Source organism: Arachis hypogaea, chromosome 13 (genome assembly GCF_003086295.3).
Source record: "Arachis hypogaea cultivar Tifrunner chromosome 13, arahy.Tifrunner.gnm2.J5K5, whole genome shotgun sequence".
In the NCBI taxonomy this organism is placed as follows: domain Eukaryota; kingdom Viridiplantae; phylum Streptophyta; class Magnoliopsida; order Fabales; family Fabaceae; genus Arachis; species Arachis hypogaea.
The window spans coordinates 14,409,119-14,436,887 of NC_092048.1; the positions used below are offsets into that span (position 1 = coordinate 14,409,119).

The 27,769-nt window shown below is 33.3% G+C and overlaps 2 protein-coding genes across 3 annotated transcripts; both read left to right on the forward strand.

Annotated features, from left to right (window-relative positions):
- The first annotated feature begins 8,099 nt into the window (after positions 1–8,099).
- On the forward strand, positions 8,100–9,476 carry LOC140177453 (uncharacterized). Its single transcript, XM_072210562.1, has 4 exons — positions 8,100–8,126; positions 8,214–8,556; positions 8,653–9,119; positions 9,216–9,476. The coding sequence occupies exons 1-4, from the start codon at positions 8,100–8,102 to the stop codon at positions 9,474–9,476; spliced, it is 1,098 nt and encodes a 365-aa protein (XP_072066663.1).
- Positions 9,477–17,302: 7,826 nt separating this feature from the next.
- Positions 17,303–20,572, forward strand: LOC112737386 (BAG family molecular chaperone regulator 7). 2 transcript variants are annotated; one of them, XM_025787273.3, is made up of 4 exons: positions 17,303–18,468; positions 19,050–19,085; positions 19,282–19,572; positions 20,160–20,572. In XM_025787273.3, the coding sequence occupies exons 1-4, from the start codon at positions 17,740–17,742 to the stop codon at positions 20,385–20,387; spliced, it is 1,284 nt and encodes a 427-aa protein (XP_025643058.1). In that variant the 5' UTR covers positions 17,303–17,739; the 3' UTR covers positions 20,388–20,572. The 2 variants fall into 2 exon arrangements, with proteins under 2 accessions (XP_025643058.1, XP_025643059.1); XM_025787274.3 differs by lacking the exon at positions 19,050–19,085.
- Positions 20,573–27,769: the final 7,197 nt, after the last annotated feature.

The window sequence follows — 27,769 nt, forward strand, 5'->3', positions numbered from 1 at the left end:
GTCTCCAAGATATTATTTGAAAGTGTCAATCCACTTAAGTAAAAAATATTTTTCACTCGTGAATTTAGTAATTTGGATCACAATTATGTTGTGATTTTCACTCTTTTGGCTTGATTTCTATAGTATTGTTGAATGTAGTAATTTGGACCACAATTATGTTTAGAGGGATAACTGTTAACTTGGTATAAATAATTTTTTAATTAATACCTGAAAGAATTTTCTTCGTTATTAAATTGAAATAAATTAATCCATAATACCACCACAAATTTCAACACCTCACTCGTACTTTTTATAAATTTATGCAAACTTCTACGGCAAAAAAATTTATTCACGTCTCTTGTGGTATAGCTTAAAAAATCTACAGCGAGATAGATTTATACATACATTAATATATATGTATGTATGTTTTTTTTAATTTTCATTTTTGTATTTTTTGCAACAAACAGATTTATACATACATTAATATATATGTATGTATGTTTTTTTTAATTTTAATTTTTGTATTTTTTGCAACAAACAGTACATAAATGATAAAACAAAATTCCTTATCATGTAGTTTTAAATCCATATTAATGTTAAATTTGTGTTTTTGTCCCTCTTAACTTTTTTTCACAGCCAAAAATAATTTACTATTTTTTTTGTTGATAAAAATTTATTATTCCATTTACTAAGCCAAGATATATTATTTTAACTTCTCCACTACTGTTTTTTTCAATTTAGTTATCGTCAAATTTTTTTTAGTCCAGAGTTATCGTCAAATTTTAAATTGCAAAATGAACTCATTACCATAAGTTTTAATTTATTTCATCATTGTCAGATATTTTGGCAGCCCAAACTTCTCAAACATGCCTTGACCCATCTATGGGAGCTGACTTGTAACATACACACCTAGCTCAACCATAACTTGGCTTGGCTTACCCAACAAAATGGCTAGGCTTACAGCTAACGCTTTCACATCCTACTCCCAGCCTTTAGTTGCAAGCAGGACACAGGTCTGTACACTTCTCATTTCTCAACTAATCCACTCGTTGCATACCTACTGAGGACTCCTACTCTTGGTGTACACTCAAAACAAATTTCCATGATCTTGGCCACTCACATTCATTTATAATATATCTGGGTGGTTTAAATTGACGGAACATCACGTTTTGCTCCCTAAGCTGCCATATCTGAACATCTTCCAATATTATAACCTAACATAATTAATTAAATTATTTATGATAGAATAAGAATGAATATTATCACTTCTATCTCGATAATATTACTTTTTTTTTTTATAAATTCATGCATACATACAACCCAAATATATATATATAAAGAGACATTATTAAATATTGAGAGTAGAATTTTAATTTTTTAATAGAATATAACAACATACTTATATACTAATAGTCAAATATAAGATTTTATAGTAATTTTTTATATATAATTTTAATAGAGATTATAAACTATAATTAATAAATAGATAATATGTAATTAATAGTTTATAATATATATTAATTTATTTATATAAAATTATAAATTATATTCATAGTATTTAAGTCTATTTATTTTTAAGATTTTATTGAGCTGAATTTAATTTTTACAAATAGTTTTGATTGTTTCCAAATTAAATTGTGAGACGAACTTCATTTTCTTGGGTCAAATTTGAATTTGGTATGATTAAGTGCTAGTTTGGATTAGTTTTTTTAGTATTTTTATTTAATTTAAGAATTAGTTTGAATTGACTTTTAAAAAGTGTACTTAATTTTTTTATCTTTTTTTTAAAGATTTTTTTAATTAAAAAACTATTTCATATTTAAATAAATTTAAAAAAAATTAAATATAAAAAGCACTTTTAATTTTATTTGGATAAAATAAAAAATATTTAAATTACATAAAATGACAAAATGAAACATAAAATTTATTACTAACATGTTTCAACTCCTGATACATGTCACTAATATATTAAAATATAAAGTACTACACAATTTTCTTTAGTAGTCTAATATCCCTATATAGCTACTATATCCATTTGCTTAGTTTAATTATATAAATAAAAAAGTAGAACCGCTTTTATCATGGGGTCCTCAGTAGTGGCTTTTAACGGGGTGACTTCTCCTCTCTCGCAGCTTCGGTCTCTCTCGCTTCCTTCCTCACGCGACGATGGCTTGCGCAGCTCCAACAAACTCTAGCAGCGGCGGTGATGAATTGGCAGCAATGTAGGCACAGCGGCAATGCAGTAGAGGCTCTCTCCTCTCCTGCGGTGGCTGCGAATTTCGAACGCTAACTTCGAGACAGTTCGTGGCTGCATAACAGAGTTAGCTGACGTTAACACAATAGAAGTTGTAACGACAACGGTGACTGAACGGAAATTGTGCCGAAAACTCGGGGTGAGAGGTTCTCCTTTAGCCTTTTCAGCATGCAAAATGCAACATTTTATCCAAATTTCAAAAATCGACCAGATCACAGTTCGATCCGATTTTTAAAATGAATGGTTTTACTTTTTGATCGAACCGTATTTATCAATGGTTCTCAATTCAACCGATCAGTTCAAATCGATTTTCAGAACATTAGTTAAAAGTGATCTAAATGATAGTATTTAAAACATTCTGTGATCTAAATAATGTCCTAAATTCAAAAAGATGATATTTTGTATTTTTATAAGATCCTAAGAATCTTTTGAAGGTAAGACATCATAATCAACTAAATTTAAATTAATTTAAAATTTAATTTTTTTTATTGGCTTCTATAATTTTGTGAAATTTTTAATTAGATTTTTATTTTTTTCTTTTAATTGAGTCTCTGTATCAAATTTTTTTTACTTAGGTCCCTCTTAGTAGTAATTGGCTTAATTATACAGGGACTTAACTAAAAAAAATTTGGTGCAGAGACCCAAATAAAAGGAAAAAAGGGTGTGGGAACCCAATTAAAAAAAATTGGTGCAAAAACTCAATGAAAAAGAATTAAAAATTTTGCGAAACTATAGACACTAATAAAGTAATTAAACCTTAATTTAATAATATATATATATTATATATATATATATATATATATATATATATATATCTTATATAATTAATTGAAAATGTAACCAAAATTAATAATAGAATGTAATAACTAATAAGATATAATAGCTGGAAGATTGACTTTTAGTTTGATGTTATATTAACCATGGTTTAAGTGATTCATTTGGCTTTTGCAAAAACTATATATATTCACGTATTGCACCATGAAATCTAAGATGGCAGCACTAATTAGTTTTGGTTTTATGCAAACAACACTGTTTCTTTCTAAATAGTCGACGTAAACAAAATCTAAAGATACATATATAAACTGCATACGATTATATATGAATATTTAATTTAATTTAAATTGAATAGAATGAAGATGATATATATGGAGATCAAAAGACGTAAAATTAATGAAGAGCAATTTTAAAATGTATTTTGTCCTAAATTAAAATGAAGATAGATGTAAAAAATATGAAGAGAATATATAAATGTAAATGTAGAAGAAAATTAGGATATGAAGTTTAATATTTAAAAAAAAAGATTTAAAGAGAAATTGAAGATTTGGAAAAAAATTAGAATTAAAGATATAAATTATAATTACTAATTATGATAAAGGATATTTTTGATAAAGAAAAAAAGATTTAAAAACTGCATTTGCTTATGCTTGTTTTTAAAAGCAATGTGTTATTGGTTTTTAGAAAAAGTAAATTATTTGTTTTTTTTAATAAAAATACTTTTTTTTAAATGATATGCGAACATGTTTAAAATAAAAAAAGTACATTTTTTTAAAAGAAGTATTTTTTTTTACAAAAAAAGGCAATCTAAATTAGCATTAAAATCTATTTGGATACGTTTTTTTTAAATATTTTTATTAAAAGAAATAAATTATTATTTTTTTAAAATTAACAATACCTTGTTTTAAAAAAAATAAAAATAAAAGACATTTTTAATATTTAAAAATTCCTTTTAAAAAATTTATCTAAATGTAAAATAATTTTTTTCAATTAAATTTTTTTTAAATAAAAAATAACTACTTTTTTCAAAAGTCAATCTAAAATACTAATGGACTCACTTTTATCCTAACAAAAAATATCGTAGCAGAGAAAATAAAATATTTATATCAACTAAAAGAGCTTTATATATATACATTTAATAATACAAAAGTCTTTATAGTTAATTTGGCTAACTTATTAAAGTTAAATATTTTTTATGGTCTGTCGATTAAAATTCTTTTCCAACCATTTTCAAAAAATATACTCTTATATTCTTCTTCTTTTTTCTTAGTTTTAACAATTCTTTTGAAAAAATTAAGAAGTCATTTTTTTAAAAAACTAAAAATATTATGTATATATAAAAAATAATTATCAAATCAACTAATATACATTTTATGTATAAATATATATATTATTTTGTTTTTTTAGTATATATTTTAATATTTATTTTACAATAACAAGTTAATTTAGTTGTTAATTTTTAGTATATATGTAATATACTTAAAATTTAATTTTTTTTATAAAATGATTTCAAAAGAAAAATAATAAATGAAAGACTGAAAGTACCCTAAATATTGAGCTCATTAAACCTCTCACCTACTACTTTAGTTTTTTTTCTTTATGAACTCTCAGATCGTAACCAAAGTCCATATTCAGAATCTTTAATTATTCAGCTGCAAGCTGTGAAAGCTGACATTGTTTAAAAACTATTAAACACATGGCCTTCGGTGAGTTATTATATTCACCTATCGAATATATTTTAAATATGATACTCATTAATTCTTATTTGATTTAATATATATTTTATATTTAATTATTTTTTAATAAAAATAATTATTTTTTAAAATATATTTAAATATTATTAAATATTAGTATATTTAATTTTATTTTTAATATATATTTTTAAAATAAATTTAAATAATATATTATTATTTATTAAAATATATATTTTTAAATATTTTATATAATTAAAAATATATTAAAAATAATTAAAAATATTTTAAATATTAATAAAATATTAAAATATTATTATAATTTAAAAAACTATTTTATATTTTATATATATATATCATGTTCTATATTTTTAAAAAATTTAAATTTATATGTTCACATATCTTATATTATATTATATTCTGTGTTCATATCAATATTCATGGCTTCATGCATCATAACTTAAAGTTGATCAATACGACCCAAAATTAAAAAAAAAAAATTATTACTAGTAATAACTTTGACTTTTCTACAATCCACAATAACTTGTTATCTACTTTCTGCAACGAGGACATAGTTCTTCGTTTCAACTTTAAAGCAATTGATTTATTTATTTTTATATAAAATAATTTTAGAATTAGTCATAAAAAATATATATGGACAGAATTCATAAAGTGTATATTGTAAATTTAATCTTTACAAATAATATTAATTGTTTATTATGAGTTGAGTTGTGAAACAAACTCAATTTTCTTGAATTAAATTTAAATTTAGTATCATTAAATTCAATTCAACTCATTTTTAATCTACTAAATAATAACAAATATAGTGGGAGATAAAATTAAATATTTATATCAACTTTAACAGCTTTATATTTATACATTTAGTAGTACAAAAGTCTTTATAGTTAATTTGGCTAACTTACTAAAGTTAAATGTTTTTTAATAGTTTGTAGATTTAAATTCTATTTTCAACTATTTTTAAATAATATAATTTTTTATTCTTTTTCTTTTTTCTTAGTTTTAACAATTCTTTTGAAAAAAAATTAAGAAGTCGTTCTTTTTAAAAAATAAAAAATATTATATATATTGAAAAATTAATTATCAAATCAACTAATATATTTTATATATAAATATATATTATTTTATTTTTTAAATATATATTTTAATATTTATTTTATAATAGTAAGTTGATTTAGTTATTAATTTTTAGTATATATCTAATATAATTAATATTTAAATTTTTTATAAAATGATTCCAAAGGAAAAATAAATAGATGAAATTACCCTAAATATTGAGCCCGTAAAACCTACTGCTTAATTTTTTAGATGGACTCTCATAACGTAACCAAAGTCCATCTTCAGAATCTTTATTATCTAGCTTCAACCCCTCAACCATACGGTGGCTCATTCTTTTAGTTATGGAGATCCGGGTTGTGTTGCGCATGGTTATGGGACACATGGGAGTTAGACCATTGTGTGGGACAGCTTTTTGCTCAGTAGCAGGTTGGAGAATTCGAACCGTGCGAGTAATTTGCAACAAAAATATTGTGATAAAATCGGATGGTCCGATTTTAATGGAGAGAAAATTTGAAAATGCAGCAACACCCTAATCGGACCCTCCGTGTTGTGAGTGTTTAAAAATTGATTAAAAATTCCTTTGACAAATCTCATGGTCCGTTTTGGGTTTCATAGGTTTTTTTTTTTAATCAGAAGCCACTAAGCGCATGGTCTGAGTTGGGTGTTTGTTTAAATTTTGATTAAAAATTGCAAAAAAAAGTCGCATGGTCCAATTTGAGTGTTATAGTTTTTTTGAATCAGAAGTAAGTAACCGCTGGGTCCGAGTTATGGGTGCATCTATATATGTACAAAAGGGTGTGTGTCGTGAAGAAGATTTCAGATTTGGTTCTTCTTCTTACTCGACCACTTCTTCTCCTCTCTTCTACCTGTGTCCTTCTTAGTTTCAATGAAGTAAAAAATTTTGGTTTTGAAATTTCTGTTCTTATTTAGGTAAGCGAGAGAGATGGATGATAGAGTTCTTTTAAAAGTGTATTACTTTGGTCATATTTTGTTACAAACTTCTGAAGGAGTGAAATTTATTTGTGAAAATCCGTTAGATGTTGTTATCCCCTTCACAATCTCATTTGAAGAGCTCAAAGGTGTGATTTGTGAGAAGATTGATTCTAAGATGTCGAGAAAAATATCTTGCATTTTATACAGATATCCCATACCGGTGTTTGGTGGATTTCGTCCAATTTGAATCCAAATATGTAACGGACGAAGCGAGTTTGCAAGAGATGTTTTCAATGTATTTTGAAAGTCGTGCCTGAATCTCGTTCATCGAGTTATACATTGAATTTGAACAATCTGAGGCCGACCGGAATATTGTACGAGAAGATTACAATAGTGACAGTGAAGAAGAGTTTGAAAGCAATTACGAAGTTGTCGGTCCAGACGGGGATGAAGAGCAAGGTGATGGCACAGTGACCTCAGATGTGACAGACGTGGCAAATGCACTCGTGAACGAAGTGCCGTTTGAGGAGCCATCTTTCATGCGAGTGTTGAATTTGGAGCATGTTCCAGAGTTTCCGGAATATATGAGTGTAGGTATGTATTTGTTATTATTTAGGTAAGTTTAAGATAATAGTTTAATTTAATTAGTTATTGGTTTAGTTAAATATAAATTAGTATGTAGTTAATTATTTAGGTAATTATGTGTTTAGATTTTTATTTTGTTTAGAATGAGATAAAAGCTGATATAAAGTTTATGTATATCATAATTGATGCAGTGAATGTTGATGTACCTTTAAATTTGGTTATTAAATATCCGTGTAATAATTATTTTTTTATATGGTTGTCGTCCCGCCAGAAATTCTTATTGTCGCAGATGGTGAATTTGCCGTCGGAATGGAATTCAGTTCCAGGGAATCTGTTATTAAGGCGATGAAAGAGTATAGCATTCGAAGAAGTGTAGACTACTGGGTGTATGAGTCGGAGCCGTTGACATTTTATGCGAAGTGTACACAGTATGGTCTGGGTGTGATTGGCTTATCAAGGTTAGCATGATCAGCAGGAAGCATTGTTGGGTGGTACTGAGGTATAATGGTAGTCACACTTGTACCAGATCTACCATTTCTCAGGATCATTCCAAGCTCGATTCAAACACAATTGCAGAACCAATAAAGCCATTGGTTGAGGCTGACCCCTCGTTAAAGGTAAAATCAGTTATTGCAGACGTGCAATCGAAGTTCAACTACACCGTCAGTTATCAGAAAGCATGATTGGCTAAGCAAAAGGCAGTAGAAAAAATATTTTGAGGTTGGGAAGCATCGTACGAAGCGTTGCCTATATGGTTTGAGGCCATGTGTCATAAGGAGCCATCAGCTGTCGTCCATTTTGAGACTATGCCTGCATATCAAGGCGATGACTTGGTCAGTGATATTCGGGTATTGCATCGAGTCTTTTGGAGTTATTACCCCTGTATTAGAGCATTCAGGCATTGTAAGCCAATTGTGTAGGTGGATGGGACTCACTTGTACGGAAAGTATAAGGGTTGTCTGTTAGTCGCAGTTTCACAGGATGGCAACAACAACATCGTCCCAATTGCATTTGCTATTGTGGAAGGAGAGACATCTGATGCGTGGCACTTCTTTTTCAGTAACCTGCGACAACATGTTGTGACTTGGGATGGTGTGGGACTGATATCCGACCGACACGAATCCATCAATGCAGCCGTGGAGCGGAGTAATGGAGCTTGGTCGCCTCCTAGAGCTTTCCACATGTTCTGCATCAGGCATATTGAGTCGAACTTCCTGAGAAAATTCAAGGTACCGTACCTGCAAAAACTTGTCGTTAATATAGGTAATATTGAGTAATTGGAAGTTTGTTATTAATAGCGTGTCATTCATTTAGTGTATGTAAATCCCCTTTTTATATTTTTTTTTTGTTATTATGCAGGATATTCGCGGACGGTGCGTGAGTACGAAGTGCGTTACCAGCGTTTACGAGAACGGGACGAGGCTTACACTAACTGGTTAAACCAAATCCCCCGTGAACAGTATGCATTGGCATTTGATGGTGGTTACCGATGGGGTCACATGACGACAAACCTAGTCGAATGGATTAACTCTGTGCTGAAGGGTGCATGCAACCTCCCAATCACTGCACTTGTCAAAGCAACATTCTACAGGCTTAACGAGCTATTCACCAGAAAAAGAGCTGAGGCGGAGGCAAGGATTAATGCTGGCCATGTATTTTCGGAGCTTGTGACCACGAAATTGCATGCAAACCAACTTGCATCAGGAAATATCCAGGTTAACTGCTTCGACAGGCAGAATGAGGTATTTGAAGTGCGTGAGATGCCTAGTGGACTGGAGTATGCTGTCGACCTACGTCGGCATCAATGTGACTGTGGTGAGTTTCGGGTGGATCGGATCCCGTGTCGGCATGTGTTTCCATGTTGTGCAAATCAACGACTGGACTGGCAACTGTATGTGCATGATGTGTATAAGATGGACTAGGTTCGACGGGTTTATCGAGCTAGGTTTAGGCCATTGGGAAATCCTTCTACATGGCCTGTTTACACCGGGCCGCGATTCGTACCCAATCCATTCCTAAGACGCATGACCAAAGGTCGCCCCAGGATGACCCGCTTCTTGAATGAGATGGACACGCGGATGTTGCGTCCTCCACGGCGATGTAGGCAATGTGGTGCTGAGGGACATAGCCGTAGTAGCTGCCGTCGGTCAGCTGGTGCACCTGCCGATCATAGTGCTCAGTAGTTTTATATATTATCTTTCTCAAGATGTTATGTATTAATATACTATTTGAAACATTGTAACTTATATCAATGTACTCTTATGACACATGCAAGTTAATCATGCATACTAAGTTCATCTACAAGATACATAGATACATAGATTCATTAGGTAATACATTGAAAAGTTTACATGCATACTAAGTTTACATGTCCCTATTAAAAGATACATAGATTCATTACGTAATATATTGAAAAATTTACAAGCATACTAAGTTTACATGTCCCTGTTAAAAGATACATAGATTCATTAGGTAATACATTGAAAAGTTAACTAATACATGCACACTAAGTTTACATATCCCTGTTAAAAAATATATAGATTCATTAGGTAATACATTGAAAAGTTAACTAATACATGGATTCATTAAGAAATAAATCGAAAAGTTAACAGATACATAGATTCATTAACGAATACATTGAAAAGTTAACTAATACAACACAACATCTACTTTCGGATTGCCCACTTTATATCGTTCACAAGTTTCTTGCATTTTTTGCAGCCTTTTTTAACACAGATGGAGTGTATCGATTAGCACTACGACGGGGCGGATCAATCCTGAGATTGTAGCCTTTGTCCGTTTCATCCGGAGTACATGCCTCACCTGTACATAATTTAATTAGACAGACCATCCAAACAGGAATATAATTACATAGACTAAGCAAACAAGTATATCTGTACTATCAGTCTCAACAGAGATACCACACATGACTTTCATACCATTAATTTATCAAACAACTATATATGATATAAATCATATGAATGTAATTAAATCAGTTGACCATATAAATAAGGCAATACTAGTACCTGCATTATCACCATAATCAGATGCATCATTACGGGATGCTTCAGCCTCATCAGTGTCATCATTTTCCTCGTCATCTGGTTCATCTACAAGATACTCATCAGTCTCTTTATCAAGTGTCTGAGCATTTTCTTCAATTTGACTCATTGAAACACAGTGAGGATTATGACTATTAAGAACTCCTCGACCACTTTCACTTCTACTAGAGTCACCAGAGACCAACCCTCCCGATGCACCTGAGGAGGTGATACCCAGGAACCTTGCGTCCAATGAGTACCTACCCGCCATGATATCATATTGATAGCCATAATGTGATTAACCTGCATCTGCCGCCATGAACCCAAGCAACTGGCTAAAATAACCTCCTTCAACTGAGTCATACTATGGCCCACTCCAATACTGCTGATGGATTGGGTATGATGAGGTAAACTGTGTCTGAGGTACATATTGGTTTGAGGTCTGAGGTTGTTCTTCGAGAGGTGGAGGTGGAGGTGGAGGTGGAGGTGGTGGTGGAGGTGGCGATAAATGTGGTAACTGTTCTTCACCTAAAGCATCATTCTCTTCATTCGCCTCATTCCCTTCAACCACATCATTCATGACCTCATCACCCTCATCATTCTTTTGAACGACAAGATCCGACAACCTCAAGTGGTGGCCATATTTATTACGGTACCAGTCCATGTAAATATCTAAGGGATTCTGTGAAGGCGTTGGAAGATCAGTAAGAACATGATGATACATGTTTGTCCATTGCATAACCCAAACTGAATGACTTGTTGCTGTGACCCAGTTAAGATTCTTAGGCCCAGTTAGGACTTCCCCGTGTGCCTTGTCCAGATTCTGTTCCTGATGAGAAATTCCCTGAACAAAACCAAACTGTCTCCTAAACCGATCAGTAGCATGCCACTCAACGCATTCAAAAGAAACCAATGGCACTGTAGCACTCCATACAACCGAATGCATGTAAATTTCAGCAGGAATTATATCTGGATCCACGCGATCCACAGCATAAGCAACCCAGACAAACTGGTGAAAATTAACGAGACTCATGATCACAATCCAATTAACAATAACATTAAACCAAAATCAGATACTTCTGAACCGAAAATATACCTGGCCTTTCTGAAGATCATCGAATGCCTGCCTGAAGTGAGCAAGTGTAAGAAACCTAAAGCGTCGGTCTCCACGCTCCCAGTTGCGCCACCTAATATGACGTACATCAGTAATACAACCCGAGTCTAAATATGAAGATACATAGTCAACGTAAGATAATGTTACCTATTTGCAAGGGGGAAACTGCGGGGTTTCCTCGGAACCGGTGCTACATATGGCATTCGGATAAAAGCCCAAACGAACAACAGTGTGAGTGGACCATCGATCTCCTTACAGTCATAACGAGATGCCCTGCATAATGCCCTTAAAGGTGGGCTAGGCATGCCGAACCCCCCCAACTGTATTGCCCGATACTGCCAAAATCACTTAGCAAGGGCAGAAATTTTCAGTGCACAGATGCCCCAGATTTGTCTCCAAACAATATGGTACCGATCAACAACATAATATGGCACTTCACGTACCTCTGCGTACTATTTTCATCAGTCAACTGTAAACGTTCTTTCAGATCACGAAGCCATGTCAGTTTTATGCAGCTCCCTCTACAGTCTGACTTTCTTGGTGCAACCCCAAATTGATGCAGACACTCCGCCTCTAAGGCTTCAAAACTACTAATAGTCATTCCTGTGACTGGAAAACTGTCCGTGGAAAGACCGAGAATTAAGGCCACATCCTCCAGCATCACAGCACATTCACCAACAGGAAGGTGGAAGGTATGTGTATCTGGATGCCACCTTTCGACTAAAGCATTCACCAGCGCCTTCTGACATTGGACTATTCCAATCTGGGACGCATGATAAAAACCAGTAAACCGTAGATGCGCCTCCACTCTATCATCATACCGATCTGGGGGCACAGGATTATCACAGGTCAACATCCGTGAACTCTACAAAAACATAAACCACTAGTCAAATTATTAACAAATTACAAATACTACTACAAAAAAAATCATAATTTTCTAACCAGAGCAACTAATTAAATAAAATCATGCTAAATTTTTTGTTAATTACCAAATGTAATCACTACACCCTAACTTATCAACTAATTACCTATCATTATTAATCATTTTATCACCAATAACTCCACAAACAAACATTAAATTAAATCACACCACATACATAGTTACTGAATTTAATTAACGAATAACAATTTTACCAAATCCAATCTACTAAGTAATAATATTTTAACTCCTAAATTTAATTGATTACCTTATCCCAAAGCTAACAAATTTTTGTTATATTTTACAAACTCTTATTGTTAATAAAAAATCTTCTATATTAATCGCCACCCTAAATCTTTCTTTATTTACTGTTACCAAAAATTTCTATCACTTATACTGTTATAACTTCTAAAATTAATTATGAACGTTAAATAATTAATTATAATTTCTTTAATTATTACAAAAATTTCTATACATATATTATTTTTTATTAATCTATAATTGCTCTAACTCAAATATTATGATTGATTAAAATATTCTCCAACCATATTTACATATAATAATAATAATAATAATAATAATAATAATAATAATAATAATAATAATAATAATGTCACTTTTATATATATACTCCTAACTTAAACTACTAACACCAATAATTTTAACTAAATTTCTAGAAATATTCAGTATATTTATTTCTAAATAATAATAATAATAATAATAATAATAATAATAATAATAATAATAATAATGTCACCCTCTTAACTTGAACTACTAACAACAACAATCTTAATTAAATTTCTAGTAATAATCAGTAAATTTTTAAATAATAATAATAATAATAATAATAATAATAATAATAATAATAATAATAATAATAATAATAATAATAATACATGCTAAGCTAAAACGCTAAGACTACATGCCGCAACAACAACTAACTATAACTAAAAGTCTAACAACTGTAATTATAATTTTAAATAATAAAAATAATAACCATGATAACATTAAGAATAATAATAATACTGAGGTTGTTATATATCTCCTAAACTACCTCAAACAATAACTATAATTAACTTTCTAACAACACTAATACTGATTTTAAAATATTAAAAAAATTAATAAATACACTTACATAATCATCATAGCTGAGATAATTTATAATATGATACTCAAGATGATCAACATCTCTATATTTTTTCTTCTTCGACATTTTGATCTGTTTTATATGAAGGGGTTGTGTGTGTGTTGTTGAAGGATGAAGAAGAAGGAAGAATGTGGCTGCTGGGTGGGTGGGAATAAATGAAAATGATGGTTTGAGGGAGTTTCAGAGAAAGGTGTGGGAAGTAAATACTTCATTACTGGTTGAGGGGGCACCGTCCTTGGGAGCAAGGGAGCTGCGACGCATGGAAGCCCCTTCACAATTCAGACCCTCCGTGTTGTCAGTGCAAGACGGACCGTGCGATTAGCTCCCCCCAACACGCACGGTCCGATTTCGTTCGTCTCTGATCCCACACTGCAGGTAAAGCACAAAGCCTTCCCATTATGCTGTGTTGCCCCAATGTGACCTCCATATGAAAATTAATTAGCGCCATACGGTAGCTGTGAAAGCTGACATTGTTTAAATTTTAAAACCTATTAAGGTGAGTTACTCTGTGCAGTTGGTGTATTTATGTGTCGAACATTTATCGACATTTATTTGATATTCGTGTCTTGTTTAATTATGTTTTAAAAAATTAAATTTTTTTATTTTAAATATATTTAAATATACTTACATATGAGGGTTAAATACGATTTTGATTTTTAAGATAGGGATTGAAAATTTTGTTTGTCTCTAATTTTTTTTATTTATAAAATTGCCCTTAAAATTTAAATTAATTTTAAAATCATCTTTTTTACCAAAATTGTTATAGTGTTACATTCTCCTATCAGCTTAAACTTTTGGGATGAGTAATTTCATAACAAAAATTTTAATTTTTATTACCAAATTACTCCTAACTAAAAAAAATAAAAGAAAACAAAAGAAAAGGGGGGAAGGGAATCATGCTAGGGGAAGGGGTTTTCAGGGAAAAAGAGGGAGAAGGAAAGGTGGGGGAAGGAATCCGCCGCCACTGCTGCTTGTCGTTCGGTCTTCGTTGCCACCGCTACCCCTCGTCGTTCGGTCCTCGCCTCCAGATCTCGTCACTCTTCTTCCTCGCAAGCGTCGCATCGTCTGCCAAGTCCACTTCAACCTCAACAAGCGTCATCCATGTCGCCACTGCCCAGTCCCTCAACAAGCGTCACATCGTCACCGAAGTCACCCTTGACCGCACTCTCGCCCTCCTTGTTGTTGCTACCGCAACGACGGTGTCCTTCGCGAGGTCTTCTCCATCACCACCATCTACAATTTTCAATTTTGCTCGGGTTCCAATTTTGCTCATGTTTCTAGTTTTGTTAATCTGATTGTTAATTAAATCTGATTCTGTTTTTGTTTCTAATTTTGATGCTTTTGATTTTGCTTCTGTTTCTAATTCTGCATTTGATTCTTTGTTCTTTTAATTTTGATGCTTTTGTTACTTCTGTTTCTGCTTTTATTTCAATTTTCAAATTTGCTTTAACTTTTTGTTTCCAATTCTGCTTATGCTTATGCTTTATTGTTGTTGTTGAATAAGGAAAAAAAAAAAAAAGAAGAGATGGCTTCATTGTTTTTACTTTTGATTTATTGTTCTTATACTTCTGATTCGGATTCGGATTCATTGATTTTGTGCTTCATTATTTTTTCTTTTGATTTATTATTGCTGATTTTATTATTGTTATTGCTGGTGATTTTATTGTTGTTGTTGCTAGCTCTTGATGGAGAAGAACGAAAAAGAAGAATAAAAATTGGGTATTTTGGTGAAGAAAGAGAAGGGTATTTTGGTTTGAAGGACAATTTTAAAAATAAGTTAAACCCTAGGGACGATTTTGTAAGCAAAAAAAAGTCGGGGACGAAAAAAATTTTTGTTGCCCCTACTTTAAGGACCAAAATCGTACTTAACCCTAAATATTATCACGTATTATTGTATTTAACATTATTCTTAATATGTATTTTTGAAATAAGTTTAAAAATAATATATATTATTGTCTATTAAAACAATTTTTTTAAATACTTTATATAATTAAAAATAATAAAAAATTAATTTATATTTTAAATATTAATAAAATATCAAAATATTATTATAATTTATCTAAAAAAATATTTGATATTATATATATATATATATATATCATGGGATTTTTTATTTTATTAAATAAAATAAATGTAATATTTACCAAAATAAATATTTTTACGAGAATTTACCGATTTAAATTCTCTTGCCATATCTCGTTTACAATGGCAAGTCAGGGTGACACGTGTATATCTCGTTTGCACTTTAAACGAGATAATAAAAGACAAATATTCAGCATCTATAAAAGTATGTGTAATCATTGGTATTCTTCACACACATTTCATATCATTTCTCTATCTCGTTTTTCTATCAAAAACATAGCTGAATGGCCAGTAACAATTCATTCATAGTTGTGCTTCTTTATCCCAATTGTCGTATGAGAAATGGCGACAATGGAGTGACATTTGAGTGTCAGGATCCGATATTGTTTCGCACTCGGCGTATGGAGACGTTGTCGGATTTGAAAAGTTTGATATTGAGTAAAGTCGGTGGTACACAAGCAAGGGAAATCGGAAGGGTGGCGTATAGGTTGCTGGCACCTATGAGAAATGTAGTCTTCCGGTTTCGACTATTCTGACTTCACGGGGACGAGCATGTGCGACTGATATTCGACATTCATGGGAGGATCATGTGTGAACAGGTAATGGAGCTGTCCGCTGAGGTAGGTCATGGTGATAGTGGGGGTTCCGTACACAAAACCTATGTGCAGGATGACCGACCTCTCGCACCATCGCCCATTCATGTCACGATTCCGAAGCATGAGGCAGAGGAGTCGGACGAGGACGGGCCATATCTCGTTTACAGCGTGTCACGCTGACGTACCATATCTCGTTTACACTGTAAATTCTCGTAAAAATATTTATTTTGGTAAATATTACATTTATTTTATTTAATAAAATAAAAAATCCATATATCGTGTCTCCATATCTTCTAAAAATTTAAATTCGTGTATCCGTGTATCCCATGTCCTATTCATATCCTTATTACCGTAAGTGCATTATATTAAAAATGGAAACTCAAGTGCAGTCGACTTCATGTAAAATTGATGGTTGAGAACCGTTAGATGAAAATTTAGTCAAATCAATCAAATTATCTAACGGCTCTCAGCTATCAATTTCACGTAAAGTCGACTGCACCTAAGTTTTCACCAATATTAAAAATTTATTAATACAACTCAAAATAAAAAAAAAATTCTTTTTTATTACGAGTAATTTTGACTTTTCTACTATCCACAATAACTTGTTATCTACTTTTTACAACGAAGACAGCATATTTTATTTTAACTTTAAACAATTGATTTATTTATTTTTATATAAAATAATTTTGGAATCAACTATAAAAAATGCTAATACATAACATGGACAGAGTTCATACAAAGTATATATTGCGAAAGGTTCTTTTACATGTAAGATTGAGTCATAATCCAACTCCTTTAAATGTGACGCTCAAGTGCTCAACCATATTTGTAGTTTTGTAATTTGTACTACCCCTTTTCAAGTTTCAGCGCAAAATTATTACAAGAGCTGTAGATTGTAAGATCTTGGAGTGAAAGTAAACATTGGTAAGAGTATTTATTTGGTCATTAATTTTTAGGTATAGATAACAATAATTCAACAATCGCATTCACATGTAAAGTTAAATTCATCACTCAAATAGTTTGGTCGCATAGCGCCAGGGACGTGGGGCCATGAATCGAGTAAAAGGTCACATGGGAGGCACAATTACATTCCCTACCAAAAACACAATCGTCTTAGGACGAGACTATAAATAAATACAGTAATAAGATTGTTGGCATCCACCGTAATTAATCTCAATCAATGACCCCACTTTGGTCAATTCAATATGCGGCGCCCAAAGTTTACACCCGACCCCGCACTAGCAACATCATAAATCATCACCACCAACATTCTAATCCCATCACCTTCAGGATATGAATTCCCACAAATACCCTCACCAGTCACCACCTTCCACCTTTAGACGCTCTGCTCCTTCGTCCTCGTTCTCCTCAATACTTTGTCGCGTTCTCCATTTCCCACTTTAAACCCGATTCAATATAATTGATTCATTCGTTGACGCATTTGTTCATTCCACGCTTTATTGTTGTGTTTCTCTGTTTCTTCACGTGAACGAGTTTGTTACCGATTCCGACTCAGAGTTAACTCGCTGTGTCACTCACCAATCACCATGAGCCGATTCAGGCGATTTGAGCTCGTCGAAGAACAACCCTTCTGCTACTACTCTAACACCTTCTCATCATCATCATCACCACCATCTCTGCCATTGTTCTTCGCCGAAACTTCCTCCATTGTGGTCCCAACCAGAACCCTAACCTTCCCTTCCTTCGTCGAAGACTCACTCTGCTTCGACCTCTTCGAAGACACCGTCGACTCCGTCGCCGATCTGATCGTCCCGCCGCACTCGGCGGCGCTCGCTCTGCGGCGAGTTAAGCACCGCGTCGAGAAGCAGCACGAGACCGAGCTGTTCCTTCAGAACCTGTCGGACCGAGTCTCCGAGTTGGAGTATCGATTCGATCGGGTCCTAGCCGCGAAAAGATGCGGCGGCGTCGGCGGTGTTGGAGATCGGAAGTACACTTGGACGGCGGAGATCAAGGGAGCGGAGAGGAACGGGTTTGACAGGAAGTACAAGTGGGTGGCGGAGATCGTTGAGGAGGAGAAGAGGAAGGCGGCGGCGGCGAGGAACATCAAATGGACGGCTGAGATTAAGGGAAAGGGAGAGGAGAGTGGGAACACGAGGAAGTACACGTTTGAAGTTGAAAGTGCTGATGCTGAGAAGAAGAAGAAGAATAAGGAAAAGGAGAAGGAGACTGAGCATGAAAAGAAGAAGAAAGGGAGTGCATTGCGCATTGTGGAGATTGAAGAACCCAGTGATCACAGAACCCTCGTGTTGAGACAGGTTTGTGTTGGTTTCTTATCTGTTGAGTTTGTGAATCGGATTTTGAAACTGTATTCGGAAGTGATTAAGTGAAGGACATGGCTTGTTTGGTTGATAAATGCTTGCTTGCTTGATTTATGTTTCAGTAAGTGTGGCTAAGCAGGGTTGAATCAGCATTACTAGTTATATTAGATGTGTAATCGTGGTTTATTGTTTAATTAAATTCATTTACATTGCAAATGTGTGATTGATTGTAGTGTTTGAATCTGTTGGTTTTGAAAAGCGAAGTTGCTTTCCAAAGTTAACTACCTTGTCATTTTTTTTTTGAGAACTAGCTTGTAATCCGATTGTACATGTTTTCTTGCTCTTGTTCTGAGAACTTGCACATGTTCCATATGATCCAATAATGTGCTGCTTTTTTGTTTTTTAATTATTCTTTTGTTTGAAGTTGCATAATCTGTTCAAAAGATAATGTTGGTCTTAAATGCATTTATTTTGTTCGTGTCCTGCATTCTTGCAAGTGGCCGCTAAATGAAGTAGGAGATGCATTATTTATTTATTTATTTTTTTCTTTCGTTCTTTCTTTTTTGTGATCATTACAGAAGGCTGGGACCTCTAATTATAATTCAAATTCTAAGGTGAAATCTGCGCCATTTAGATTAGTATTTTGACAGATACTAGTGCATTAAATAAGCATGCTACATTTCATTTTTGTCTCAAATGCATCTAATTGAGTGTGTAGCACACACATACGCTTCTGTTATTGGAATTTTATACGTTAAACAAACATTTAAGCATGCTGAGTTCTGCAATCTAACTTTCTTGTTGAGTAAGGCATTTGCAAAGAGGTTTGGAGCTGTTCAAAATAACAGAGGCAAAAGGAAGGAATTATCTCCACAAGATGCTGCAATGTTGATCCAGATCAGCTTTAGAACATATCTGATCCGTAGATCCAAAGCTTTACGTGCCCTTAGAGAACTTGCTGTTGCAAAATCCAAGTTAAAGGAAATCAGAGCTCAATTCAATAACTTTTCCTACCGTCGTCACTTGTCACGTGATGCAGAGGAACGCCAGAGGTTTTCAGAGAAAATCATTGTCTTGCTCCTCACAGTCGATGCCATTGAGGTAGCGATCTCCAATTTCTGAATATCTTTGTCTTTTGTCTATGGAATAGATCTATCTTTCTCACAGTTTATAACCTCTAATTCTCTAAACATCAGACTAGTGAAAATGTGGTTGACTGTAGTAAATCCTAGGGCATTTTTAGTTGTCTCTAACACCACGTGCTGTTGAAAACTATTATAATTGTGTAGCATATGGACTTTAGACAAGTTTGAAGATTCAATCATAGCTTAGAAGAGTTCATCTTCTAAAATCTAAACCATGTTTCGCAGTAGTTGTACAATCATTCTGGCTTCTGCTCGCTTCCCAGTTTCCATCTACATATCTATGTATCTGTTCAGGAATTAGGCAGTGAAGATCAGTTTATTTCAAATATGGTGACGTTAATCATCATAAAGCATTAAATTTTAAGAGGACTTGTATATTATTACTGCATAGGTAAGTCATGGTGTCCTAGACTCCTAGCCATAAAAAGAACGGAATTTCGCACCTGCCTAAGATTCTGACTACATCACGATCATGAGTGTGTTAAAAGGAGCATTACCATTCATCTGTTTTCCTTATGATTTTTCTCCTTACTTGTATTTTAGGGAATTGATCGGATGGTGCGATATGCAAAGAGGTCGATCGTGGATGAGCTGGAAGCAATGCTTGATGTGGTAGATCCCCAGCCTGGTGGAAGATCACGCTCCTTTAGGAGGACATTTGATATGCCTGATGGAGTTATCCGGAAGGAAATTGAGGAAGGTGTTCGACAGGTCGTGCAAATGCTTGACGATGCAGAGAATAGCAGCAGCACCTTTGAAGCATGCCTGTGACAGTGAGAACAAGGAAACAGTATTTGTGTTTATGCCACGCGTTTATGTCTGATGGTGTCGTTTGTTTCTAGTTATTTTAGCCTTCCAAGACCAAAAGTTGAGCTTTCATCCAATGTTTTCTTTTTTTTCTGTATTGCTTGAACTTCTAGCACTCTAATTTTAATTTGCATCTATCTTCTTGTTTACATAGGCCTCCCTGAAATCTGGTGCGTCTCGTTTCTCTGCTGATTGCTTTACTTTGCGTGAATTAGAGGGAATTATACATTTGCAAGTGTCTCTCACCCCCCCCCCCCCCCCCCCAAAACCAAACAACAAAAAACAAAAGTAGAAAACAACAAATATAAAGCGTGACATAAAAGTGGAACTAAACACTACGGGGAGAAAATCACATTTAGACTGTCTTAATAGTTTGTGACATATAAGACAAAATACCTGTAATTTCCACTTACACACATTTCCCTTTCATCTCTTGTACCTGTGCCCTGTGTTGTCATCGGGGTTGCTCTACTCCTACTCCAACAGTGACCACCCCTCCACCGCCTTTCCCCCATTTCTCCATTTCACTCTCCATCATTATCAACTGACTTCACACACAACAGAACAAAACAACATATCCAACCCAATACAGTGTTTCCTGGGTTCTGATTCTTACTAATGAAATCAAATGGTGAATAAGAACGGTAAAGATCCAGCACCTGATTTGTCCACAACTGGGTTCTCTCAGTCTCCTGTTGGAGTTTGGTTCTCATTTGTCAACTCCTTAGCCTTTGTTGACTCTTTTTTCTTTTTATTTTCAATTGGAAGGTTTAACGCTGCATGAACTGAATTTGGGGAATTGGTGGCAGGGGTTTAGGAATGCAGTCAACAGTTACAATTGGTTGCAAGGGTTTAGTCAGCGAAATGTGAGCAACTAAAATTTTTACAAGTATTTCCATCCGTAACGAACCCCACACTATAAACCAGCTCCCCCCCCCCCCCCCTCTTTTCTCATATGATGTGGTACATTCATCCCTCCATATCTCTCCTTCTCCATGTATTTCCATCCGTAACGAACCCCACGCTATAACCACCCCCCCCCCCCCCCCGCCGCCCTCTTTTCTCATCTCATGTGGTACATTCATCCCTCCATATCTACCACTAAATCCCTGCAGTGGTCTTTGTGATTTCGATTTTTATCATTTTACTCTCCCAAATTCAAAATTTACTATATTGATTTTCAAGATCCAATTTTCGGACATCATATTGGTCCCTAGACTCATTCCAGTGTTGAATCAATGAACATAGTGTTGAGTTAGCTCTAATTTGCTATACTGGACACATGGCTAAACGATGAGATATCGTTTTGGTGATTAAACAAGATAAAAATGAAGGTGTTTTAGAGAATAATGAAAGATAAAATAGTTTGCACACCATATAAACTCTTTTTCATTTTCTTGTTTTGCCTTATTTAAACCTTAGAATGAAACGACACTATTTGTCCCTGTGTCAAGTGTGGCAAATCAGAATATACTCAACACTCCTTTTGTGGAATCAGCGCTGGAAAGAATGGCAAATCAAAATATACTCAACACTCCAGCGTTGGAAAGAGTCCAAAAACTAATATGGTACTTGAAAATGAATATCGGAGACCAATAGAGTGAATTTTAGATGTGAAGGACTAAAATGATAAAAGTTGTGAATTTCAGAAACCACTTGAGAGATTTAGTTCCATATATACGCCTATTTTTCATTTTTTTTTATTGGTTATGATAACTAAAAACATCTCAAATACCACTCTTATCAATTGATTGCAATAGAAAAATTATAAGAGATCAAAATGGATCTATTATATTTAGTTGTTTTCAAATTATATATATATATATCTTCTAATTGAAGTTTATTGCTTAATAAGTTTGAAAAACACGCAATTAACAAGATACGAAGCAATTGAAAAAAATTCACTACAAATATCCCACATAAGTTTTAATATAAAAAGTATTATATTAAAATTTTTGTTAACATTTTTTATTAGGGTTTAATATAATATTAAATTAAAATATAAATGTTATTTTTTTATATAATTACTTGTTAAGAAATAATCATCATGTTAAGCTGGTATTTCGCTAGCATTTTAGTGATTCATCTGTTTGAGTTTTTTCTTTTCTAAAGGATGTGATAAAAGAAAATTCTTTAGATGTTGGTGTTAATAGCTAATCAAATAGCAGAAACAAATGTCTGAACATGACCAGAAAAAAAACTTAAAAGATTCAAATTCAAATATGAATATCCCATTAAAAGATTCACTTTAAGAATATTCTGAAATTTACGAGAGTTGTAATCTATTAGGGATGTCAACAGGGTAGTGCGGAAGCGGGGGCGGAGAATATCTCCCTACTCTCCATTTCCGCTCCCAGATTTGCTCTGTCTCCATCTTCGTTTCCTGCTGTGGGGGAATATTGCTCCCCATTCCCATTTCTTACAAGGTCCTATTCTCCGCGAGGACCCCATTCTCCATCTATCTCATAGTTCTAATTAATTATTAATTTCTATATGAATAGAACTGCAAGTATCCATCCTATACAAAAACAGCAAAATTTTATACAAAAAGTCTAAACGCCAAGATGGTAACTTCTTTCGAAATGACGCAGTGGGGACGTAACGGCGAGCGAGAGGACAGAGTAGTGGACGAGGTGGGAGACACGGCAACAGGGGAGAGAATGGACACGACAGCAGAGTTACGGAAAGGAACGCCACGAATAGAGAGCACGACGCAGTGAGGGTGATGGCACGGTGAGGTGTGACGATGCAGTGAGAAGGGAGAGTGGCGAGGAAGTGGCTGCAGAGAGGTTGGATAGAGTATGGACAGCATTAGGGATCTCTGAATTAAAGAAAGATTATGCAAATGAGGATTAGGAATTTTAGGTTTCTATATATATGTTTTGGAGAAAGGCGTGCCCTTTGGATAGTTGTGGAACTTGGTCTTTGAGGATGTGGTGGACGTTGTCGGGATTGAAGGTGATGTTGTTATCGAGGACGTGGAGGTGGATGCTTTTGGTGGGTGAAGTGCGGAGGGGGTAGTGTTCCAGTCACAGAAATTTAAAAAATGTGTGGTTCATGACATGTTGAGGTAGGTATGACACGTATGACAGTTACACCATGATTTCATCTTGGAGTTGAAAAGAAGGAAGGAAAAGATGGAGAAGAAGATTGTACATGTGAAGATGAAGGAGAGTATGAATATTAGGGTTACGTGAGATATGATGGAAATTAGTAGAGAACGGTGTCGTTTCCAAACAGTGAAGGTCAGAAATTATGTTGTCCCTTATTAGAATTGTCAGGGACTATTTTATCCTCCGTTAGAATTGATGGAACAAATAATCTAAATAACTAATAGAATTAATTGTTAGAGATCAATCTAATAATTAATTTTGATTGAGAATTAAAGTGCCTCAGTCCGAAGATCTTTGAAAAACAAAATAAGTAAATACTAAAAAAAAAAAACGTATTTTAGTATATAATATTGTTTTTTTATTTTGAAAATTAAGAGCTTTTTTTTAATGAATGTTTTTGGCCTAGGCTTGGGCCAAGAAACCTGACCCCACCGGAACAAAGATCCTGACCCACCCACAGAATAATACCTCTTTTAAAAAGTTCAAATGAAGAGCGTTTTTGTTTTGTTTTAGACAATTTTACCTTAGTTTCTACTAGAGTGAATACCTATTTCGGTCTCTGATCATTTTTTCAATGAATTACGATGTTTTCGATAAAAGAAACACTTTTTTTGGTTTTTAATATTTAATTATGTGAGATTGGTTAATGTCTTTGTCAATAATTTTTTGTCAGAATATATTTATGTGACACGTTAATCATTAATATATCTTTCATTTAATTGTTCTAATTTTAAACAATTTAAAAATCACAAATATTTCTTAATTTTACACAATAAATTTAGTTAATGTATTTGAAAAAGGTAATAAAAAAATAAAAAAATAAAATTAAACGACTTTGATAATTATTCTTAAAAGATAACGAGACTCTCAACAAAAAAGAATTTGTCAATCTTAGTTGATTTTAATGGATAATACAACAGTTTAACATGTTATATAGGCTTATTCTGTTAATACAGAAAAAAATATTGATAGATTGACTAATCAGTCTCATAAAAATAAGGGTTAAGTACTGTTTTGGTCCCTAAAGTTGAGCGTGAAAATCGAAACCATCCCTCATCTAATTTTTTATTTAGAATCATCCTTAACATTTTCTTTCGTATTAAAATCGTCCTTTTTAATAAAATTTTTTATGTTATTCCTAAACTACCCCTATTCCTATTTTAATAATAAAAGTTATAAAATTAAAAAAAAACGCGTAGGGGGAGGGGAAAGAAAACACGTGGGAGGGGGGGGAGAAAAGGGTATACGAAGGGGGAGGGGAAGGGAAGAGGGGAGGGGGGAGGGGAACGGCGCCGGCGAAGCTTGGAGCTGCCGTCGCCGTCGCTGTCGCCGACAAAAAGGAGAGAAAGGGATACAGAGAAGCGGGGGGTGGGGAGAGAAAGAAAGGGGGAGAAACAAGGAGGAGGGGGGAGAGAAGGGGTCCTCGCCGCCGCCGCTCCTCATCGCTCCTCGCCGACGCCGCTCCTCGCCTTCGTCATCACCGCCTCGCCCTCGCGCCGCCGCTGTGCCCTCGCGCCTCGCCCTCCTCGTCGAGCCGTTTCTGCTCCTCCTCCTCGCCCTCGTCATCGCCTCGCCCTCGTCTGATGATGATGACGATGATGATGATTTTCTGAGTTATGGGTTCTGATGATGATGATGATTTTCTGAGTTGAGTTCTTGTTTTTTGAGTTTGAGTTCTGGATTTGTTTTTCTGAGTTTGAGTTCTGGATCTGAGCTCTGGGTTCTGATGAGGATAACGATGATGATGTTGATTTTCTGGGTTTTGGTTAGTGTGATGCAGATGATGATGGAGTGGCAGTGGATGGGGGTGGTGTTGGTGTTGGTGTTACTGGTAGGGGTGTTATCGGTTCGGTTTGGTTCGGTTTTAGACCGAAAACCAACCGAACTGATTTATTCGGTTTTTATATAATACCAACCAATCGGTTTGCTGTTTCTGCAACAACCGAATCGAACCGAACCGAACCAAAAGCGGTTTGGTTCGGTCGGTTTTTTCGGTTTTTAAATTCTAATTAATGGAAAATTAATCTTAGTAAAATGATGTTCAAAACAATCAATAAACTGAAATAATATTACATTACATTCAAATTCAACACAATTTCAACTCATTCCAACAACTAAACATAAAACAAACACATTTGTTAAGTCTAAAATTTCTATTTTAATGTATTACTAAACCATTTCTGCGGTTCGGTTCGGTTTCTGCTGAGCCAACCGAAAACCGAACCGAACCGATCAGTTTACTTCGGAAAAAAAACCAAAAAAACCGATTTTTTTCGGTTTTTATTCGGTTGTTGTAAATTTCAGTTCGGTTTTGCGGTAAATTTCGGTTTGGTTCGGTAACTTACACCCCTAGTTACTGGTGTTGGTGTTGGTGTTGGTTGTGGCGGTGGTGTTGGTGTTGGTGGTGGTGGTGGTGGAGGAGGTAATTGTGTTGGTAGTGGTGAGGGTATTTTTGTCCAAAAAAATTAAAAGAACGATTTTAATACGGAAAAAAACGTTAAAGACGATTCTAAATTGAAAATTAGATGAGGGACGATTTCGATTTTCATGCTCAACTTTAAGGACCAAAACAGTACTTACCCCTAAAAATAAAGATCATAGACAAAAAAAATATATATTTTTTTAAAAAACTCGTTATCTTTTGAGATAATTATTCGAATTAGTTTAGGATTTTTTTTTCTCTTTCTATTAGGAATATAATATCTGCCTTTTTTGTTTGCATAAGCTTCTTAATTTCATACAATTTTACTAAAATAACCTATAAAATAAAAATAAGTTGCACTAGAAATGCTACTTAAAAATTAAAATGAACCCAATTTAATAACATCTAATAAAATAAGACACCAATAAGAAACCGACGTGCAATAGTCTTTTTAGTTGATTGGACTGTATCTGTTCACTTCTAATGGACTTTTTTTATTAAAGAGGAATGCTAGGGGCAGCAATTTTGGTGTTTTGTAACTATTAATTGGCAATCAATAATATTTTTAATGGTGTGAGATTATATCTAATGATAGAAAATCACTCACTTTTGTTTTGATGATTAAATATTGGCCAGAAAACACAAAAGTTGCTAGCCCCTAGACTTTTCCTTTATTAAATAAAAAAGACATGACCCACAAGCAAACGGCAAAAGAAACTCTCTAATTTAATTGGTTCATTTTGATCCTTTGGATTGGTTTATATTCAATCAAACGGTTCCCTAAGGCCTAAGTCAAGGTCGTTAAACTTATATTAACTTAAGATTTTGATTTGTGTGATTTTAACAAACTTTTGCAAAATAGGATATTAGGATCGGTAAATATAAAAATTTAGAGAAAATGACACTCCACTCCTACGACATATAATATACCTAGTATAATTACTAATGTATGATCGATATATATTTTAAATTATTTTTATTTATCTTTTATCATATATTGCTAGTAAATTTAGTTGTCAATTTATTTCTAAATAAACATTTGGATTCTTAATTATATTATAATATATATTATATAGGTTTATATTTAAAATTAAAATTAATGGACAACTGGAATGAAGATAATGAAAAAAATACAATAATAAAGTTAAATTATTTTTTATTATAAAAAATGATCTCACAGAAACTGAAAAAATGTCTACATTAATTGATGAATATGCAGTTAAATATATTTATAAAGATTCATATAAAACTGATAAATAAATTGATCATTCATGGGTTCAAAAAATTTTGAAAGGTCATCATATTCGATGTTATAAAATATTTCGAATAAAAAAATATTTTTTTATTTAGTTATTTTTAAACTTGATTGAACATAATTTAAAGAGCACTAAATAAATAGGAATCCAAAAAATAGTTGCGATGTTTTTAAATATGGTTGGTCATAGAATTAACAATAGAATGATACAAAAAAAAATTTTAATATTCAGGAGAAACGGCAACTAAGTAATTTAAGTAAGTATTACTTGCTTGTTTGAGGTTATCATTTAAATACATAAATCTATTAAATCCTATGTTTCGAAAAATTCAAATCAAAATACAAAATAATCAATGATATTGGTCATTTTTTAAGAATACTATAGGAACCATAGATGATATTCATATTTTATGTGTGGTTAGCCAAACTAAACAAGCCAAATTCATTGGAAGGAAAAGATTTCCAACACAAAATGTGATGCCAGTGTGTGATTGGAATATATATTTTATATTTGCATCACCAAAATGAAAAGGCACAGCTCATGATGCTCGTGCTT

Coding starts and splice junctions, on each gene's coding strand:
- LOC112737386 (XM_025787273.3), top strand. CDS start 17,740: ATGAGCCGATTCAGGCGATTTGAGCTCGTCGAAGAACAACCCTTCTGC. Junction 19,086..19,281: donor ATTATAATTCAAATTCTAAG/GTGAAATCTGCG, acceptor TTGTTGAGTAAG/GCATTTGCAAAGAGGTTTGG. Junction 19,573..20,159: donor TCACAGTCGATGCCATTGAG/GTAGCGATCTCC, acceptor CTTGTATTTTAG/GGAATTGATCGGATGGTGCG.
- LOC140177453 (XM_072210562.1), top strand. CDS start 8,100: ATGCCTGCATATCAAGGCGATGACTTG. Junction 8,127..8,213: donor CATATCAAGGCGATGACTTG/GTCAGTGATATT, acceptor CCAATTGTGTAG/GTGGATGGGACTCACTTGTA. Junction 9,120..9,215: donor GTGACTGTGGTGAGTTTCGG/GTGGATCGGATC, acceptor AAGATGGACTAG/GTTCGACGGGTTTATCGAGC.